The sequence below is a fragment of the Mustela erminea genome, chromosome 4 (genome assembly GCF_009829155.1).
Source record: "Mustela erminea isolate mMusErm1 chromosome 4, mMusErm1.Pri, whole genome shotgun sequence".
Taxonomy (NCBI): Eukaryota; Metazoa; Chordata; class Mammalia; order Carnivora; family Mustelidae; genus Mustela; species Mustela erminea.
This window is the reverse complement of record NC_045617.1, coordinates 73,495,398-73,515,715: the sequence shown is the minus strand read 5'-3', so window position 1 is coordinate 73,515,715 and position 20,318 is coordinate 73,495,398. Positions and strand designations below refer to the sequence as shown.

General features: G+C 38.5%; 1 protein-coding gene and 1 long non-coding RNA gene across 6 annotated transcripts in view; one reads left to right on the top strand and one right to left on the bottom strand.

The window, feature by feature from the left end:
* ECHDC1 (ethylmalonyl-CoA decarboxylase 1) overlaps positions 1-17,427 on the bottom strand; it is a 67,803-nt gene extending 50,376 nt beyond the window's left edge. For 2 of the 5 annotated variants that reach the window (XM_032339589.1, XM_032339590.1), the window contains exon 1: positions 16,807-17,096. Coding sequence is in view for 1 of the 5 variants with exons in the window: in XM_032339588.1 (XP_032195479.1) it covers positions 16,064-16,079 (16 nt within the window). In the remaining 4 variants the exon portion in view is untranslated. Of the gene's footprint in view, positions 1-16,063; positions 16,175-16,806; positions 17,097-17,208 lie in introns of those variants that run through there. The other 3 variants (XM_032339587.1, XM_032339586.1, XM_032339588.1) reach the window with 3 other exon arrangements.
* Positions 17,428-17,549: 122 nt separating this feature from the next.
* Positions 17,550-20,318, top strand: part of LOC116588480 — a 104,495-nt gene continuing 101,726 nt past the window's right edge. The window contains exon 1 of the long non-coding RNA XR_004284961.1: positions 17,550-17,847. This is a non-coding gene — a long non-coding RNA (uncharacterized LOC116588480). The remainder of the gene's footprint in view (positions 17,848-20,318) is intronic.

Genomic DNA, 20,318 nt, shown 5'->3' with positions numbered 1-20,318 from the left:
CTGAAATAAGGATTGCCACCCCAGCTTTCTTTTGATGTCCATTAACATGGTAAATTGTTTTCCACCCTCTCACTTTAAATCTAGAGGTGTCTTTGGGTCTAAAATGAGTTTCTTGTAGACAGCATACTGATGGGTTTTGGTATTTTATCCACTCTGATACCCTGTGTCTTTTGATTGGGGCATTTAGCCCATTTACATTCAGGGGAACTACTGAGAGATATCTGAGAGATTGCCCGTAAGGTGACTGTTACTGGATGTTGTCTCTGTTCCTTTCCGATCTACTACTTTTAGTCTCTCTCTGTTTAGAGCACCTCTTTCAAAATTTCCTGTAGAGCTGGCTTGTGTTTACAAATTCTTTCAGTTTTTTTTTGTCCTGGAAGCTTTTTATCTCTCCTTCTATTTCCAATAATAAATAGCCTAGCTGGATATAGTATTCTTGGCTGTATGTTTTTCTCACTTAGTGCTCTGAATATATCATGCCAGTTCTTTCTGGCCTGCCAGGTCTCTGTGGATAAGTCCGCTGCAAATCTAATATTTTTACCATTGTATATCACAGACTTCTTGTGCCGGGCTACTTTCAGGGTTTTCTCTTTGTCACTAAGACTTGTAAGTTTTACTATTAGTTGATGGGGTGTGGACCTACTTTTATTGATTTTGAGGGGGGGTTCTCTGTACCTCCTGGACTTTGATGCTTGTTTCCTTTGCCGTATTAGAGAAATTCTTTACAATAATTAACTCCAATATACCTTCTGCCCCCCTCTCTCTTACTTCTTCTTCTGGAATCCTAATTATTCTAATATTGTTTTGTCTTATGGTATCATTTACCTCTCAAATTCTCCCCTTGTGGTCCAGTAGTTGTTTGTCTCTCTTTTGCTCAGCTTCTTTATTCTCCGCCATTGGTCTTCTATATCACTAATTCTCTCTTCTGCCTGATTTATCCTAGTAGTAAGAGCCTCCATTTTTTATTGGACCTCATTAACAGCTTTTTTATTTCACCTTGGTTAGATTTTAGTTCTTTTATTTCTCCAGAAAGGGCTTTTATTTCACCAGACACGGTTTCTCTATTATCTTCCATGCCTTTTTCAAGCCTAGCTAGCACCTTGAGAATCATCATTCTGAACTCTAGATCTGACATATTACTAATGTCCATACTGATTAGGTCCCTAGCTTTTGGTACTGCCTCTTGTTCTTTTTTTTTTTTTTTTAAGTTGAGTTTTTCCACCTTGTCATTTTATCCAGATAAGAATATGTGAACAAGAGAATAAAATACTAAAAGGGTGGCAAAGACCCGTGAAAAATGTGCATTAATCAAATCAATAGAGACCCCAAATCATGGGGAGAGAAGAAAGGGGGTAAAAAGAAGTTCAAAAAAAAATTTTTTTAATTAAAAAAAATACATATATTTAAGACTGGTGAATAGAACAGAACTACCTACTTGATTTGGGGTATATTTTGGTCTCTTAGAAGAAACTACCTCCCAAAATTTTAATGAAAGAAACACACACATACAACACACACACACACACACATACAACACACACACACACACACACATGTAAACACAATGAAGGAATGGAATAGGACTGTAAAGATGAAAATTTTTTTTAAAAATTCTAAAAAAGAGTTGATAAGTTGGTTGGAAAAAGAAAGTGGAGAGAATTTGCTCAGGCTGGAGACTAAAGCCCTGTGCTAGATTTTGGGTATATTGATCTATTAGAAGAAGTGGTATCCCAAAATTGTTTAGAAGAAAAAACCCTATATGTATACAAAAAATAAAGTTAGATACAATGAAGGATAAAATATGACTGGAATAATGAAGGTTCAAAAAGATTTTTTTTAATAAGAAAGGTATTGTTAAGATAAACTAGTTAAAAAACATTAAAAGAGGAAAAAGTAAAAGTTTAAAAAAATAGAATAAGAAAAAAATAAAATAAAAACAATTAACTAACTTTGCAAGACTAAAGAATCATGGGGAGAAAGCCATGAATTCCGTGCTTTGCTTTCCCCTCCTCTGGAATTCCACTGTTCTCCTTGATCAGTAAGTTTGATCTTGGCTGAATGTTCTTGCTGATCTTCTGGGGGAGGGGCCTGTCATAGTGCTTCTCAAGTGTTTGCCAGAGGCAGAACTGCACTGCTCTTGCCAGGGGTTGGGCTAAGTAATCTGCTCAGGTTTGCTCTTGGGAGATTTTGTTCCCTGAACACTTTCCATAGAGCTCTGGAGGATGGGAATGAAAATGGTGGCCTCCCAATCTCCGGCCCAGAGAAGCCGAGAGCTGGGCGCCCCACTCCTCAGTGCGCCCTTGGAGAAAAACACTCAATCACTCTCATCTCCCTGGTCTCCAGCCACGCTTCGAGCTCACCCGGCCTGTGCCTGAGCATTTCTGTCTAGGCACACAGTCCCATTTGGAGTCTTCAAACCCAGCAGATTCCTGCCTTTAGAGAAGGAAGGTGAGTCTCCCTGGATCTGCCACTTGTGGGGTCGCTGCTCAAAAAGCAGTGGCCGACTGTGCCATGGGTCACAGTTTAAGGTAATACTGAGCTGTCCCAAGCTGAGAGCTCAATCCTCAGCTCTGTCTCTGTAGCCGGCTTCCCCGCTCTAATACGTGTGAGCTTTGCTACACTCAAGACACCCCTGATCCTTCTGTGACCCCATGGGGCCTGAGACCAGGCTGTTGTCGCAAGAGCTCCACCCCCGCTTAGCCTCTGGAGTGATGTCCTTCAGTGGAGCAGACTTTTAAAAGTTCTGATTTTGTGCTCTGCTGCTCCGCTGCCTGCTGGAAGCTGGCCTCTCCCCCCAAGGTCTATCTTCCCATCACTTCGCATTCACTCCTCTGCAAGTCCTACCTTTCAGAAAGTGGTCGATTTTCTGATTCTAGAATTGCTGCTTCAATCTAGAATCTTCTCTTCAATCTCTTGTTGGATTTGTAGGTGTTCGGAATGGTTTGATAACTATCTAACTGAACTCCTGCATCCTGATGCCCTCTCAGCCTGCTACTCCTTACCATCTTGACTCCTCTCCTATTTCCCCACTTCTTAAAAGCACTCTGAGGAGAAAGTGGGTATGGAAATCTTTCCCTTTCCCCTCCTTCCCAAACCAAATAATTCACAAAGTATACCATTTCAGTCTATCACTGAGAGATGATGATGTAGTTACAGTACATTACTGGGATCCAATACACTGGGAACGTTTACAAAAATGTTGCTATTCTGTGTTTAGCACCATCTCCTGCCTCCTGGAAAGTCTTTCTCATGATAGAAGCTCATCTTCCTCCAACTCCAAGAATAAATTCAGTCCAATGTCCCCTTGGAAACAGTCTCTATGCAGGAATGCTACAGAAGCAATCCTACTCTCTAATAGAGATTTCATTCTCAGCATTATTCTTGCCTTCTGCAATACTTTCATAGGAAACCTGAGGAATATGGGGAAATAAATAGGAACATGTGCATGGTTTCTTGCATTCCCCAGCATTTTGTCACTGTTCTCTTCTCACTGTATATATACATCCCAGATAATCTCATCTCTGCCCATAAGGATTTTTGCCCTCTGTAAGCATTTTTGACATAAAACATACTTTCAAAACAGTATATAAATCATAAGTTAATAGCTCAATGAATTTCACAAGGTAAATACACTCAAGTCAGTAACACCCAGATCAAGAAACAGAACGTAAAAGCTAAACAAAACGATACAAAGCTCAAAGGTCTGTTGTGTCTTCTCTCTGTCACAACTCCTTATAAGGATAATAATTACCCTAAATTCTAAACCCTAGATTAGTTTTTTGTTTTGAATTTTATACAAATTGAATAGTATATATTCTTCTGTGCCTGGTTTCAACTGTGTTTGTTACATCCATTATGGTTATTAAGTGTAATTACAGTCTAAATATTCTATTCCTCCCATTGTTGTGTTTTATTATATGAATATACCACAATTTATCTATTGTAATAGATAGATATATTTCTGTTGGCTATATCTAAAAGTGGAATTATTTTGTCTGGCTACAGCTGACATATTGATTGTTAAACACTGAAGAATTTTGCAAGTTGGTTTTTTAAACCATTGGGGGCTTGAAACTGAGCATGGTGGGAGTATCAGCAAACTCTACATATCAATATTCACCTGTCTCTCTCCTCTCTTTCCTCTCTTCCTTTCTCTCTCTCTCTTTCCCTCTGTCTCTCTCTCTCTCACACACACACACACACACATACACACATACACACACACCCACAGCTGGATTCCCATTACTGAATCTGTTCATTTGTTCAACTTGAAAAGATACCAAAGAGTTTTCCAAAATGGCTGTACCAATATATACCAGTATTTCCACAGCTAGTGAATGTTCTAATTGTTTCACAATCTTACCATCACCTGCTAACATCTTTTTCTTTCTTTCTTTTTTTGTTTTTCATTTTAGGCATTCTAAAGAGAAGTATGTCATTGTGGTTTCACTTTGCTTTTCTATGATGTCTAATGAAGTCAAGCTCCATTTTCATATGCTTACTGGTTACTTGGATATATTTTCTAAAGTATCTATTAAAGCTTTTTGCCCATTTTTTCTATTATTTGCCTTTTTATGATTGATTTGTTGGAATTCTTTAGTCTGTAGCATTTATTAAAACACATAAAACAACAAATCCCACATTACCATCTCCAGTAGAAACCTTATACCTGCGTACTCCTAACTCAAACAGAAATCTCCTTATTCCTCACCTCTAGATGTACACAGCCTTCTCAAAAATCATCATCTAAACCTGAAGTCATACTTCTCCTAAAACCTGTTGCTCCTTCTTTATTTGTTCCCTTAAATATCTGTAATATCACTAACCTGCAGGCCACAGAAAAACATGTCTCCTTCCCCTCCTTCATTTCTCCTATGCAACCTACCTGTAAAATGTCTTTTTCCTTATCTTTCCCATCCTTTATTCCTTCTACTATCAACATAGTTCAAACCTCATTATATAACATATATGTCACCAATTAGTTTCACACTATTCCTTAAAATGAGAGCTATCTCTGTAATCTAGTCAAATTATTCCAAACGTAGGGTTTTTCAGTAGCTTTCTAATAACAAAAGGATCAAGTCCAAAGCTCACTTTGATTGGGCCCTTATTGGTAACTTAAGTCTCTCATAACATCTCTACACATAGTCTATGTGGACACCAAACGACTAGAATTTCACAAATTTACCTTGCTATTTTATATTATTACATCCCCATATAATGCCTTTCCTTCCTCACTGACCTGGTAAGTTCCTAATCATCTTTAAAACCTAAATTCCTAAATTTGCTCTTATAAGTGATTTCCTAAACAGAGACAATTATTCCTTTTATTTATTCTATCTCAATGCATTATATGATTACATTTTTGCACATTTTACACATCATTTTAATTTTATTTTTCAATTGTCTTTCTCACCAGACAGGAAGCTTCCTAAGAGCAGTTCTCTGAAGTACATACGCTTTGTCACTAGGACCGAGTATAGTGCTCAATACAAACAAGGTATTTAAATACTTAATGAAGAAAATAAATCATCAGGTTGCCAAATGGAATGTCACAAGTTTGTTTTTATACCTTTAGAAATATCTCTAATATGTGAGTTATAAAATGATATCAGAAGCAGGTGGAGAACAGGTCATCTAAAGATTACAATATGATCTCCCTTCTATTTTAAATTGTTTCACTTTCAAAGGGACATTTTTGTTAAAGTGACTCAGCAGAATACTTATAACTGTGAAAGTATCTAAAAGTATTACACAATGGAACGCAATCCCCTAAACAGGTATACTTTAAGAACTTAGGAACAGTATTTCAAAATTTCCTCATTAAGATGACTTTGAATACAATATGGAGGAGACCAAGATGTTCCTTAAACTCATCTAAAAAAAAAGTAAGTAAAATATAATTCATATTAGACACAGTATGACCTAATGTGCTGTGATACATAGGAGAGGGTTTAACAAAAAAGAATGGTAGTGAGTTAGATGCTTGTTGTCTTTGAAAACAATATCCAAGAATAGGACCTTAATGCTATTCCTCCAATAAAAAAGGTGCCATAAGTGCTGTGACTTTCAACTGCCACAACTTTATTCTTACTAACAAACTCCTTATGGTCTTAACAGTTAATCCTCTTTCTTTCCTACTGGAAGGGTACTCACTAGTATATATCAAGGCTAACAAACTGACATTTATTCTACATTTTATGAGCTTAATTTGTCAGAAAACAGCCTCATATTTTAATACTCTTGGATGGAGAGGCAATTTTTTTTCCATTTTATTTTATTTTATTTCTTTTCAGTGTTCCAGCATCCAAGGCAATTTTTTTGTTTAATTCTGAAATGTTCCAAGATTTTTAAAAAATAGGAAAAAAAAATATAACGAATACCCATTCCTCATTTTTAGTAAATGTTAACATTTATTCATATTGCCTTCAGCTCTTTCTTTTTATTTTTTTAATTTTTTAAAAGATTTTATTCATTTATTTATTTGCAAGATAGAGAGAGCCTGAGTGGTGGGAGAGGGGCAAAGGGAGAGGGAGAGAGAAAATCTTAATCAGACTCTGCACTGAGCATGGAGCCTGACACAGGGCTCATTCCCAAGAGTCTAAGATCATGACCTGAGCTGAAATCGAGTCAGGCACTTAACCGACTAAGCCAGCCAGGGGCCCCCAACTCCTTCTTAAAAACAACAACAACAACTTTTCATTTCTGAAATTCTCTAACATTCACAAAAGTAGAAAGAATAAAATTTCCCAACATTCACAAAAGTAGAGAGAAGTATAGAGAATTTTCATCTCATAGCTTGAAAATCATCAACATTTTTGAAAACTTGTTTCATCTAACTGCCATCTCACATACAACACATACAACCCTTCTTCTGCTTCCCCTGAGTATTTTAAAGAAAATTTACAGGATAACTTTCAAATGTCTAAACACAAAAGCTGAGATCTTAGACCACTGGCAATCTAAGTAAGAAGCCCTTTCAGGCACTTCCTAAAAGATATTAAGAGCACCTCAACTGGGGCGCCTGGGTGGCTCAGTTGGTTGAGTGACTGCCTTCGGCTTGGGTCATGATCCTGGAGTCCTGCAATCGAGTCCCCCATTGGGCTCCCTGCTCGGCGGGGAGTCTGCTTCTGCCCCTGACCTCTTTCCTCTCATGCTCTCTCTCTCTCTCAAATAAATAAATAAAATCTCACCAAAAAAAAAAAAAAAAAAGAAAAAAAAAAAGAGCACCTTAACTATAACAAGTTCTTTGAACCCAGAAGTTACTTGACCTAGAAGTGGGAGTTAGCACTCTGGAACTTAGTAAAATTTTTCTTAGAATCTCTGTCATCTGTATTCAACTTTGTCGGAGGCAGGCCCCTGGCCAGGGTGGCCTCCGCCATTAAAAGATGGCGCCTGGCTAGTTGCCACGTTAGGATTGCCTCATGAGACTAAGCAGAACGCCCAAAGAGGAAGTAAACAGCATTGGTTGCTAGCGAAGTTGTTCGTTTAGGTGCACAGCCTGATTCGCTCCCTCCTGTACCCTGCTCATTGATTGGTCATGTAAGCGTATATAAGTGTGTAGACTTGCGGAAATAAAGAGAGAGAAGAGAGAGAAGATGCATCCGAACCGGGGTTCTTGTCGTCCTTGCGGGGCGAGGGCGATACAACTTGAACATTCATCTGTCCATGCAAAAGCTTTCAAAATTATTTCTAACAACTCCTGGGGTTATTCCTAACAGGGTTAAGATTTCAAGGATCCTAACCAGAATCAAATTCTTTTAGATTTTTATCAATTCATTCCTAAAACTTATAGGAAAAGAGGACCAGGGAAAGAGGCTCTACTTATTGTAGTTTAGGCTATAGTAGATCTAGGCATTGTCTCTGCATTCTGGAATAAAAATGACTAGAAATTTAAAAGAAAATATACAGGCTAAGTGGAAAGGATGCGAAGTGCTCACATGCATGGAAATAAGCAGACAAGTGTTTATTTAGAACAGAACATGTCCAGGGCATCTGGGTGGTTCAGTCAGGTAAGCATCCCACTTTTGGTTTCAGCTCAGGTCATGATTTCATAATCACATGATCTCATGATCTCTTGGGTTGTGGGATTGAGTCCCGGGTTGGGAGCAGGGAGTCCTCTTAAAAGATTCTATCCCTCTGCCAACTTCCCTCACTCCCTTCCTCTTCCTCTCTCTTCCTCTCTCTCTCTCTCTCCCTCTCAAAAAAACCCAGACATGTCCATGCTCCTTTCCTCCCCTGCCCAAAAAGTGACTATTTGTCTGTGGCTATAGTTATTAACATTAACCTATTAGTAAAGAATAATAAAAGCACAAGGGGCCCACTTATGGACTATAAGTAATACTGGTCTGAGTCAAAGTGATGAAACAGCACCCAGTAAGCAACCAAAGTAGTCAAAAGTTACAAGTTGCAAAATAAAATATCTAAGTACTTAAAATGACGTTTAATACCTTCACCTGGGGCCAATTTTATACTCCTTTTCCAAAACTCATATAATATGCTTACTTCTATACCACTCTCCCATCCCACCACCAGTCCTATCAGATTAGAAAATGATACAATTAAGATGACAGATTCTATGGTATGAATTAGTTTTAACACATGTAAAGCCTCTTGAAGATATTGAAACCTAAAAGGAATGCTTATCAAACATAATCCTGTATTATTACAGGAAATCTTCGGTTAACTTAGGAGATATTGCAAGATTTCTGAAATAAATTTCAAAATGAACAAAAGAATCCAATTATAACAAAGAAATACGTAATGATGCAGAACAAATGCAGAATAAATTTATATTATAGATGTTCCCACCCCCTGTATTAGTGTAATAAAAGGTACTTGATTGGTACTACATAAAATTATTGGACAGATAGGAAAATTACATGATACCGTAAAACTGAAGAAAATGAGGCAATCTCTGAACGTTGACAATTACTACTACATGCTATTGGCATTGCTGTAAACAATCATTCATTTGAAATAAATAATTTTCCTGCAAATATTACTGCATGTTATTGCCTATATCTACCTTATTTCTTTCCTTTGCATAGCCCCAGTTCTCAAAATTTAAGCCTGATTCAAAAGCATAGGTGCCTGCTTTTCCAAAGGAGAGTAATAAAAGCTCTGTATATGGGAAGGAAGTACCTCTATAATTATGGTCATTAGTTATCTAGCATCACTAAAAATGAGCTATTCTGGTCAAATGAACTAATAATCTTTAACTGAAAGCAAAACTGTCCCGGACAAGGACAAATCCTTTTGTTGAAAGTATTCTTGATCTCAAGTACACAGAACTGCAATGTTAAATATTTCAATTAATTTCAAGATATTTTCATTTATTTTTTAATAAGTGAATTGTATACGTCAAATGTACACCCACAGAAGTATAAATCTATGTACACATTTCCAAAGAGACTGAAAAAATTTAAAATAAGGTGGCTTCTCAGGACTTGAGCATGAAACTGAAGAGGAAATAAAGTAATAAAGGTAGAAAATTTAGGTCTATGGGAAGTGGGACTGGGGAGGAAAACTTCAAAAATAAAATGTTATTACTAAGTATGAAGTGGTTATGAAAAAACACAAGGATTTGGAGGCTTCCTAGATTATCACCCATATGTAAATATCAAGTTGCCTCAAGATCTCTTGAGCTGGCAAAAGAAGCCTATGCTAAAAATCTCAGGATTTATTGAGAATGACAAGGATTGGGGCTTGAAAAACATTTAACAAAACCAATATCTTCACGACAAGATGTATTCATGTTCATAAGCTCCAGCCATGTGAATAATTTCTCATCTCCAACAGAGGAGGGATAGAAGCAGAAAAATGTTCTTTAGCCTAGAAAGTTAACCTATAGCCTTCGTAGTTGTGATAAGGATCAAATCTGCACTGATAGCTACATTCTTTTTTTTTTTTTTGGTAGCTACATTCTTAGGGTGTCTCAAGACTGCCCAGATCTCTCACTGATAGTTAATATTGAATTTAATGATAAGCACGAGAGAAACCTTGCCACAGTAGTTTTATGACTACAAGCAGAAATTCAAAGAAGACATTTATGATCTAACACACCTGCCCCACATGTCTCCTCCTCCTTGAGCACTAAGCATATAACCACCAACTTCATAGAGTAAAAGTGTAGTAGCTCTTTCTGCCCAGTCAGTGCTATTTAAACTAAGCTGCACCATACACGGCTCAAGAATTCTTTTTTGAACATTATGCTCCACCACCAGGCAAACCAACCACTGGTTTTTTTCACTCCCCTTTCATTACTCTTAGACCCAAGTTCAGGAGTCAATGTCCATTGGAAAAATAGTGAAATATACCAAAACGTACCATTCAAAATGAGTTGTAATGGGAACAGCCATCTTTCAGTAATTTGCCAAAAGATCAACACAAAGGAAAAGAGGAAAAGACAGCCACAGTCCATTCCCTAGGCTTTTAGAAAACCTGGAGTTGCCTTTGGCCACATATATGCAAATCTTTAAGAAAGGTGATATGGTAACCATCAAGGGGATGGGCACTGTTCAAACAGGAAAGCCCCCACAGATGTTACCATAGCAAAACTGGAAGAATCTACAATGTTATCTAGCATGCCATTGACACTGCTGTAAACAAACAAGAGCAAGATACTTTTTTTTCTAAATTTTTTTTAACGATTTTTTTAAATTTATTTATTTGACAGACAGAGATTACCAGAAGGCAGGCAGGCAGAGAGGCAGGCAGAGAGAGATGGAGAAGCAGGCTCCCCACTGAGCAGAGAGGGCCAATGGGGATTCGATCCCAGGACCTGGGATCATGACTTGAGTCGAAGGCATAGGCTTTAACCCACTGAGCTACCAGGCGCCCAAGAGCAAGATTCTTTCTAAGAGAATTCATGTATTGAGCACATCAAGCATTCAAAGAGCCAAACAGCTTCCTGAAGAATGTGAAGGAAAATGATCAGAAAAAGAAGGAAGCCAAAGAGAAAGGCGTTTGAGTTCAACTGAAGCATCAGCCCACTCTACCCAGAAAAGCACATTTCGTAAGAACCAATGGACAGGAGCCTGAGCTGTTGGAACCTATTCCTTATGAATTCATGGCATGATGTGTAAAAAAAATTTTAAAATCTCAAGACTGTTTTAAAAAAAAGGAGTTGTGACACCTTCTTTGCTTCTCTAAGGACAAATTTTGACAATATTAGCAATTAAGATATTTTAAAACAGGATAGTAGTCTTCATCAAATTATTTAAAATAGGCAATAATTCCTTTCTAAGAAATAAAAAAGGACTTGAGGGGTGCCTGCCTGGCCCAATTGGTAGAGCATGTGACTCTCAATCTCAGGGTCACAAGTTCAAGCCCCACAATGGGCATGGAGCCTACTTTAAAAAAAATAAAAATAAAAATAAAAGGTTGAATAGTTCCTTTGCATGGAAATGACACCTATGTATAGGTTTTGATGGCCAAGAAATTCACAGACTGGGATCTTAGTGCATAAACACACATACATATGATAAAAGCATTTGGTAAGATATAATTGGTAACAATTAAATGGTATTTACTGAGTTCTGACTAGTGACTACTTGCTAACTGTTTCAAGGAGAAAAAAAAGTAACCTTACCCTAACTTACCCTAACCTTACCTAACTTAAATTTTTTTTTTTAGTTTTATCGAGGAAACAAAAAGATGCACACAAAAAGCAAATATACTTCAACTATCTAATCAAAACCAGAATAAAGTTCCTCCTTTTAATAAGCTCTGTTAGAGATTTACAACATACTTAAAATATAGTCTTGACATCATAAAAGGATTTTTTTTTTCCTTCACCAGTAAACTTTCATCATGAAATCTAAGCATTTTCCAGAGCACCTAGGTGGCTCAGCTGGTTAAGCATCTACCTTCGAGTCAGGTCATGATCCCAGAGTTCTGGGATCAAGTCCCACACCAGGCTCCCTGCTCAGTGGGGAGTTTGCTTCTCCCTCTTCATCTGCTCCTCCCCTGCTCATACTCTCTCTCTCTCTCAAATAAAATCTAAGAAAAAGAAATCTAAGGATTTTCTATAGGCAAAAAAGGATCCAATGACATTAAATCACCTGCAAAAAGTTATGGTATTTTATTTGCCTTCATTCTTTCCAAAGTTTAAAATTCTAAGGAGAACCACAACAAAAATCAGGCAATATTCCAGGTCTCCTGGACAGTAACCGAAAGAAAACATAAACTCAGGCTTGCTTTTCTTTGTAGTGCCTTATGGCCAAAATATTGGCAGAGGGAGCCACCCTTAAATACTCTCATCTTACATATTTTCAGAGTGTCATTTCTTCAGAAGATTATGTTACTGCTCATCTATTAGCATGATTGTCTAGTTCCACTCCCCTCCGTGAAACAAATCTAGAAGGAAAAAAAAAATAAAGCCCACATTTCTTTTTCACAATTAAAGCTTACCTTCTGTCAAATTTTAAAACAATAAAAATGCTCTCAACCAAAGTTCTCACTCTATTTTTCTTGAAATAAATACTTATTTTTAAATAAATTATCAATTTATAAAAACCTTTAAAACTTTAGAAATAATTCCATGTAACTCCATAGCTAGAACAACAAGCCTTTTGAATGGACAGTAAAATATTTTGTACATAGGCTACTTGACTAAATCAAAGTATTTATGAGATGGTTATAAAACTATACACACTATTGTTCATACACTACTTCCAGAGAGTATTATTACATTTATTTCCTGATTTGAAACTCAGGTCATCTGGCCAGTATGAAAATAAATGAAGATATTAAAAATGAAGAAAGCTATTGCCTGAGTCACCTAACACACACTAAAAAAGTTAGGTTTCAGAAAACACGTGTTTTTTTTTTTCTTAACCTAGGTAAGGGATACACACTTATTTTCTTTGTTGTTTCTTTATTATTGTTCTTTAAATTCTTCTTATGCATTTTTCACTATATGTATGTATACAACATTTCTCAATTTTTTTTTTTTTTAACTGAAGGATATCATTCCAAACTTTGGGGGCTGCCTCTGCCTTTACCAATAATCTCTCCCAATCTTCTAAATGGCCATTTTCAAAACTAGTTTCCTAAATACTCTTTCTTACATTGAAGACAGCAAACAAAGAACACACAGCCATAAAGATACTATACTAAACAAAGAACACAGTGGCCACATAGTCTGGCAGGTCTGACAACTACTAAAGAGTCCTTATTGAAGTACCTTAGAGAATTAGAAATAAAGCTCCTCCCTCCATGACATTAAAAAATTTTTAAGGGCAGAACTGCATCTTATTCACAGGCTTTAGCACACAGTTTCACATTTAATATTTGTGGAACTAAATGAACCTTAATATGGTTATTACTGTGTAGGCACTACAGTACCTACCCATCATTTTCTAAACTATTATGTTAAGATCTCTATTTGCAAAATAGAAAAATTTATTTCACTGTTGGGCTTCTATGAAATCCAAGTCCAGGATATGTAGCTACAAATGTGCAAGGGTATGATTTTCCTTTCGTGTTTACAAAATGGCTTTGCATACAACACAATCTTTATTGTTTCACTAATAAAAATATCAATACTTTTAAAGAAGTGAAGTAATAAATAATAAGACATCATTCTATCTATAATATGTGTAGTTGGCAATACATATTTTACAAGGATCTGATTGGTAATCTTCTTTGTTCTTTATGTAAAATTTCTCTTACAAGAGGAATCTTAGGTCAGGTCTAGACTGTTACATTCTCTAACTTTCTTGGGAGGAGAGACAATTTACCCAGTGGTACTGAGGTTAACATCTAATAACTGTTAGTGGCAAACTTAAAGAGGGAATCTGAGATTTGACCTACTTTGCCTCACTTTCTCTTCTTCACCTTCCAAAGGAGGATAGGGGTTTTGAGGCAAAAACAAGTAATTCAGTGTGTGGTTTTGCATACTAATCAACAAAGTGAAACTATCTGCCCTGGAACTACAGTTCTGTTCTCTTAGTTCTGTTCTCCTTTTTGTCTCTATGTCTGTCTGTCTCTCTCTCTCAGAGGCTTATGTGGTAAAAGGAACCTGGGGCTGCCTTTATCTTTTTCCATTTAAAGAAGATCAAATAGAGTAGGGCTCAGGGTTCCTTATGCCTGCTTCCAGTCTAGGAAAATAAGCTCTCAAGATCACTTAATCAGGTCAGTTCACAAAACTGGAAGGTATATATACAGAGCCAGAGCCAAAGATAATACATCCAAGCTCTTTCCTGGATATTCTCTAAGCATGTCGTGTCCCTGGAGATATCAGACATAGAATAGAAACTCAATGGAAAATTCAACTGAGGCAGAGGTCCTGGTCTTCTCTATATTTACCATGCCTTCAACATTTAAAAAGGTGCCAAAATAAACTTAATAAGGACTTTGATGGCTATTTTCAGAAACTAAATTTGGCTGTTTCCCACAGTATTCTGTTTAGGGAAAAGAACAAAGAAACTAGAAAATAAGAAATAAAACTTACAAAATCATTAGCATTTTTTTTATCGATAGCCTTTTTAATTACTGTGGAATAACAAAATCAATGAACAATACATCTTCTCTCTTATAAGGAGCCTGTTCTGTCCTCATATATTACCTCTCCAATATCCAACAACAGAAGGGCAATTAGTATATATGCCATCAGGTCTATTATTTCCTTATCTTTAAATATTACACAATTAAACATACATGTAACTAATATTTTTGCCTCACTAGACATCTTTGATATGCTGATTTTTCCAAATAAATCTTATAATAAATACTTCACATATCCTTCTGTTAATTCCATTTTTTTCTCTTCTTCCTCATTCCTATCCCCCTTCCACTACTAACTCACCTTTCTTTTCTCTCCTCTCCTCATGTTCCCTTGTCTATGCCACAGAAGAGTACCACAAAAACTTGAGGGCACTGCTTAAGCCTCCTAGGTTTGCTGACCTCAAGTTTAGAAATCCAGTTCTAGAAATCTGATAATCACCTATTTATGTATACTTTCATCCCAATTTTAAATTCAAAGGCCAAATCAGACAAGAGTTCAGTGCTAAGGAGATGACAAAAATATCAGCCACTAATAAACTTCTATAGTATCTGAAAGTACACGCGAACAAACAAGGCTGAGGTTCAGGTTCTGTGTAAGCATGTGGTTAAGCAATCATCATTTCTGGACTCTTCCAGAATCATAAGGCAATGAAAAAGTTCTGAGGAATTTACGTTTTATAAACATTCTTCAGGACAAAGGATTATGTTTAAATTTTGTCATGCAGGATGCTTTGCTGTTCTGCCACAGTCACATCAGCTAAATAAGCTCTTAACCACGCCACTGGAAAAGGGAAAGAGGAGAGCCCTATGGACATCTTACGACTACATGTGTTACTCTCTTCCGTTTTTGTTAAAGTTCTGCAAAGGTTTTTAAAGAGTTCCCCTCCTTGCAAGGGGAATAAGCTACATTTCTCATGAAAGCCATATGTAATCCATTTTACCATAAATCAGAATTACTAAATCCAGAAAATTAAAACAGATGCATACTTAACAAGAAAACTATTAACCTGAGGCAAGGGGTAAACAACAAAAAATAAATATTCTAGACTGTCACTACATGACTTGTGTTTCAAGTTTTGCTTTCATTTTAGACTGTCATCATACAAGCAACTTTTCAAGCTTCATTTACATGCCATCATTCACACCCCCCTTCTTCATATAGCCAAAATGAACTTTTCTCGTTTTTCAAATCCTTCAGGTTTTTGCTCCTCACTCATCACCTATATAATTGTGATACCTCACCTGTTACACTTTTCTCTTCCTCACAGGAACGCTGCCTCATCTCCTTTAGTTCTTTAGACTGCATAAAAATACTGTCCGCTTGCACAGTATTTTTATTAAGTCTCATGTAATAAATTTTTAACTGAATATCCCCACTGCATTTTGCAAAGTAAGAAGGTCTTTACAATGCCTAGAACAGTGCCTGACAAATAATATAAATCAATAACAATCTGGCATGCAAGTATTAAGAATTCATAATGCCACAGGAGGCTTGAGACTCTGTCCACAAACCAACTTTCCACCTACCCTACTTCTTACTCCCATCACTCACCCTGTTTCGATTCCATCGGTCTCTGCTAGCTGGTTTCTCTTCCCAGAATGGAACCTACTGTTACCCACTTTCTTCAGGTCAGGCAACAGGAGGTCAGCCGATTTACTACTCCTCCCATTCCCAGAAGATTTCCTAATTACAACTCCCCCCTCCCTGTAATTTCCTCCAAGAGAGTGCTTCCCCAAGGGATCCTCTGTGAAACTCGCCAATGTCCCGTTTATCTCTATACGTCCAGCTCCTGGAGCCACAGCTGGTAAACGTGCGGTCCTCGGATAAAAAGTGGGGAAAGGAAAGGAGGAGGGAAGGGGGTCGATAGAGATTGTTTTCTTCAAGTTCCTCATCAGCCCTTTCAACCAGTAATTTAAGTTCTCTGCGGTTCCAACCCCCTGTATTTGTGACTCGTGTGTGGCTGTGGGGAGCATTAAAGGATTATCGAGGCGCTGAAGAATTTCAGGAAGTAAAGAGCCCACACCAACAAATGATCTGGACATTGTTTGTTGTTGAAAAGTCGAATGCACCCAACAAATAATGTTAAGTGTTAATTAAGCAGAGTAACACACAGAGAGGACAAATTCACAAGTCCTAGGAGACCTCCCTCACCCGCGCCGCACAGGACCTCGAAAGTACTTAGAATTTAAATTAGTGTGCTGAAATCACGCCTCCCTATTCTGAACACATTCATCTGGGCGGTTGGCCGCGCTCCTTACAACGGTGTTAGTCCCTTTCCCGCCGCCCTCATTCACCTCTCCAAGTCCGCGCGCGGTCTGGGCACTGCGTCCCCAGGCCCAGCAGAGGGCACTGGGCCTCCGCGATGGCCTCCCACGGAACGCGCCGCGGAGCCCGGGCGGGTCTCTGCTCGGAATTCGTGTGGGGAAGCGCTAAAGTCCACTACACAGCGACGAGCTACAGTCCTCGCTCGCAGGGCATTTCAAGTACGGTCCTGCGGCCACTCAGTCCTGCGGCCGCTCCGTCCCGCACGCCGCCGGGCGGGCGGCTACCCCTTCCGCTCCCCCCAGACCTTCTTCCGCTCCCCGCTCCCTTCTTGCGCTCCCCCTGGCGTCTCTTTCCCTGGCCGGCGCCTCCCTTCGTTCCGCCGCGCGCGTTCCCCTGTGTCGAGTTCCGGTGCCTTTTCGCGGCTTCTTTACCTCGCTCGCACTCGTCCTTTCCCGGATCCCTTTTCCGTGGTCCAGCCGGCGCCGGGGTCTGATCGCGGAAATCCCGCGCTGCCGCGGGCCTGGGTAGACCGACCCTTGGGTCGTGAGCGAACCTGGGGTGAATGGACCCGCTTTGCGTTTTCGGTTCCGGGACACAGAGTTAAGGGCTGGTCCCGCGAAGCCTGCAGACTGCATTTATTTTTCAGGCATTCTGTGTACGTGGGAAGAGTGGAGGGCGGAGGAAGCTGGGTTGGGGCATTTTGAAACAGAAGGGGAAAGGAAGGTACCAAAAGCTTTTACTTCTTGAACGTTTTTTCTGCCTTACTGAACGGGGGAAGTATTTGTCTTTTCTTTTTTTTTTTTTTAAACCATTACTCAACATATGTCCTGCGTGTGGTATGATTTTTGAAAGGCTCAGAAGGCCTAGAATTCTGTGCCCATACCTATGCCATGCAGCAAACAGGACTGTCTTTGGAAGACAGCTGCAGAGGAAGGCCATTTTCCCCTGGGATTGGGATCGTTTTGTCTAAAGGAGTTTCGGACGGAAGGTATAGATCTTAGTAAATAAGGGAACGTCTGGTGGGAGGAACAGAAAGTACCAAAAAGAGGAGATGATAAGCAAGTTTTAAGGTCTGGAGAAGTGGATAGGAGGGAAGAAATGAGAACCAAGTTTGGACCGATGGGAAGAAGTCCAAATATTGAAAGTATTTTATTTCAGTTTAATATGAAATGAGCAGCCATTACACCTTGGAGCAGGAAATTCGCTTGATTAAATGGTGATTTGGGAGAATTAGTTTGTAGAGTGGTGGTAACGAGATGTATTGTTTATGCCATAAATTTGTATGTGGATATATGGTACTGCACAATAGGTGTATGGGACTGCAGCTCCAAGGATGGCAGCCGTGGCTAAAGGTTTGACCTTTAACATTTTTGTGTAGATTCCCTGGGGGTGTCTTTCTTAAGATCAAACAAAGTATTTCTTTAGGGATGATACTATCTCAGCATTTCTTTTTTCAATAGTGCTTAAGCAGTACCTTTTTACCCACAGGTGTGCAAGTGTAACAGGAGAGAATGGGAATTTGCAGTGAGGTGTCTGGTGGTGCTGGGTAGTGTACCTGAACCAACATGAGTTTTCTCTTTGGTGAATTAGAAACTGCACAGGTTGAATTGTCACACAAAGAGAACTTATTTGCAGCAAATGAGATCGTGGGGAAGGGCTTCCAAAGCCATTGATTCCCTGAGAGAGAGCAAATGGATTCCTTTTGTTTAGGGTTAGGATGAATATTTAGACAGGGAAGCCTTGTCATCCTATGTAAGGCAGGCATAAGGTCATGTCTGAGCCTAATGAAACATGCCTATACATACATTATGTGTTATGCAGATAAGGCTGAGGCTTATTCCTGGGTGTAGATTAGTATTATAATAAGGTAAAGATCATTGTAGGTCATTCTAGAGGTCACTCCATGATCCATCTGTGTAGGCACAAACCAGATTTAGCTTAAATGGTGTGGGTGGTCTGGGCTGGTGGGATGGCAGGAGGTCTTGTGTGGGCAGTCCCCATCCCCTGGGGAGAGTTTCCTTTGCCTGAGTGCAAAAGAAAGCTGGAAAGAAGAGCTTAGGGAGAAATATAAGACAAAAGTTAGTAAGTATAAACAAGTGGGCACTAAAGTCCAGGTCTTGGTGTCAAGCCCATAAATTGAAACATATTTTGAGGTTAAACCACAAAAAAAAAAAAAAAAAATTAACAAAGGTTAGTAAGTACAAGCAGGTGGGAGCTGGGAGGGCTGAGACCAAAATATCTGGTACTTTGCTTCCCATCTCCTGTAGAAAAAGGGAAAGGTTTTCTACTTTAAGACTTAGTCTTTCTAACTTTTTTCTTTTCCAGTAGCATTCTGATTGTTCATCTGTGTGTATAGCATTTCAGTGTACTTGCACATACCATCCTTGTGTCAAAATACATTTTACTCTAATAATGGTGTGCCGTACCACAAACTAAAAGGTAATGCACTGTAATATTAGCAGGTCGTACTGAGTTATTTTTTAACTACTGGCTCAATAAGCAAATATTGGATGATAATTTCTTTAATCGTTTGCTTTTTTATGAAATACATATCCAGGTATTTTCCCCTTCCTTCACTAGACTGATAAACTGCTTTCTTCCTTTTACTCCATATTATGCTTTATAGTCAAAACTTTTCAATACAGAGATCATCCACTATTTAAAAGTTACCATTAAACCTTTCCTAAGGCAAAATGGCATAAAGCAAAGAAGAAATTACTGTTAATTTATGGAAAAATTTTTGAGCAACCCCAGACCCAAAATAGAACCTCTTGTAGGCTTTTTTGATACTTAGAACACATCTTGTTAACAGATGCACAATATAAATTGAGATAAAGCACATCATGAGGGATAGAAGCAGAAAAATGTTCACCTTTAGTCCGGAAGGTTGACCTATAGCCTGCATAGTTCTATTAAGGATCAAATATTTACTGGTTGCTCCATTCTTAAAGGCCCTTATGACTGCCTGAACATCTCACGGATAGTTAAAAATCAAACTGAGTGATAAGCACCAGAGAAATCTTACAAAAGTAGTTTTATGATTAGAAATTCAAGGAAGACATTTTATGATCTATACTCCCTGCATGTCCCCTGCTTCTTGGGCATTAAGCATATAACCATCAGCTTCATACAGCAAAACTACATCTCTTTGTGCCCGTGGGTCCTGTCCCCATGCCATAATAAAAGCACCTTTTGCATGAAAAATGTCAAGAATTCTATCTTGAGAGCGCCTGGGTGGCTTAGTTGGTTAAGTGTTTGCCTTCAATTCAGGTCGTGATCCCAGGATCTTGGGATCAAGTCCCATCTTGGGCTCCCTGCTCTGCAGGGAGTCTGTTTCTCCCTCTGCCCCTCCCTCCATTGGCTCATGCTCTCTCTCTCTCTCTCCCCGTGTCTCAGATAAATAAAAATCTTTAAAAAAAAAAAAAAGAATTCTATCTTGACCATTTGCTCATGGCCCCACATCATCACAGATGTTCACAAATACAGTTCAAAGATAAGGCAGCTTGATGCTGAGATGTGGAGTATAATTCCCAGGGAAGGA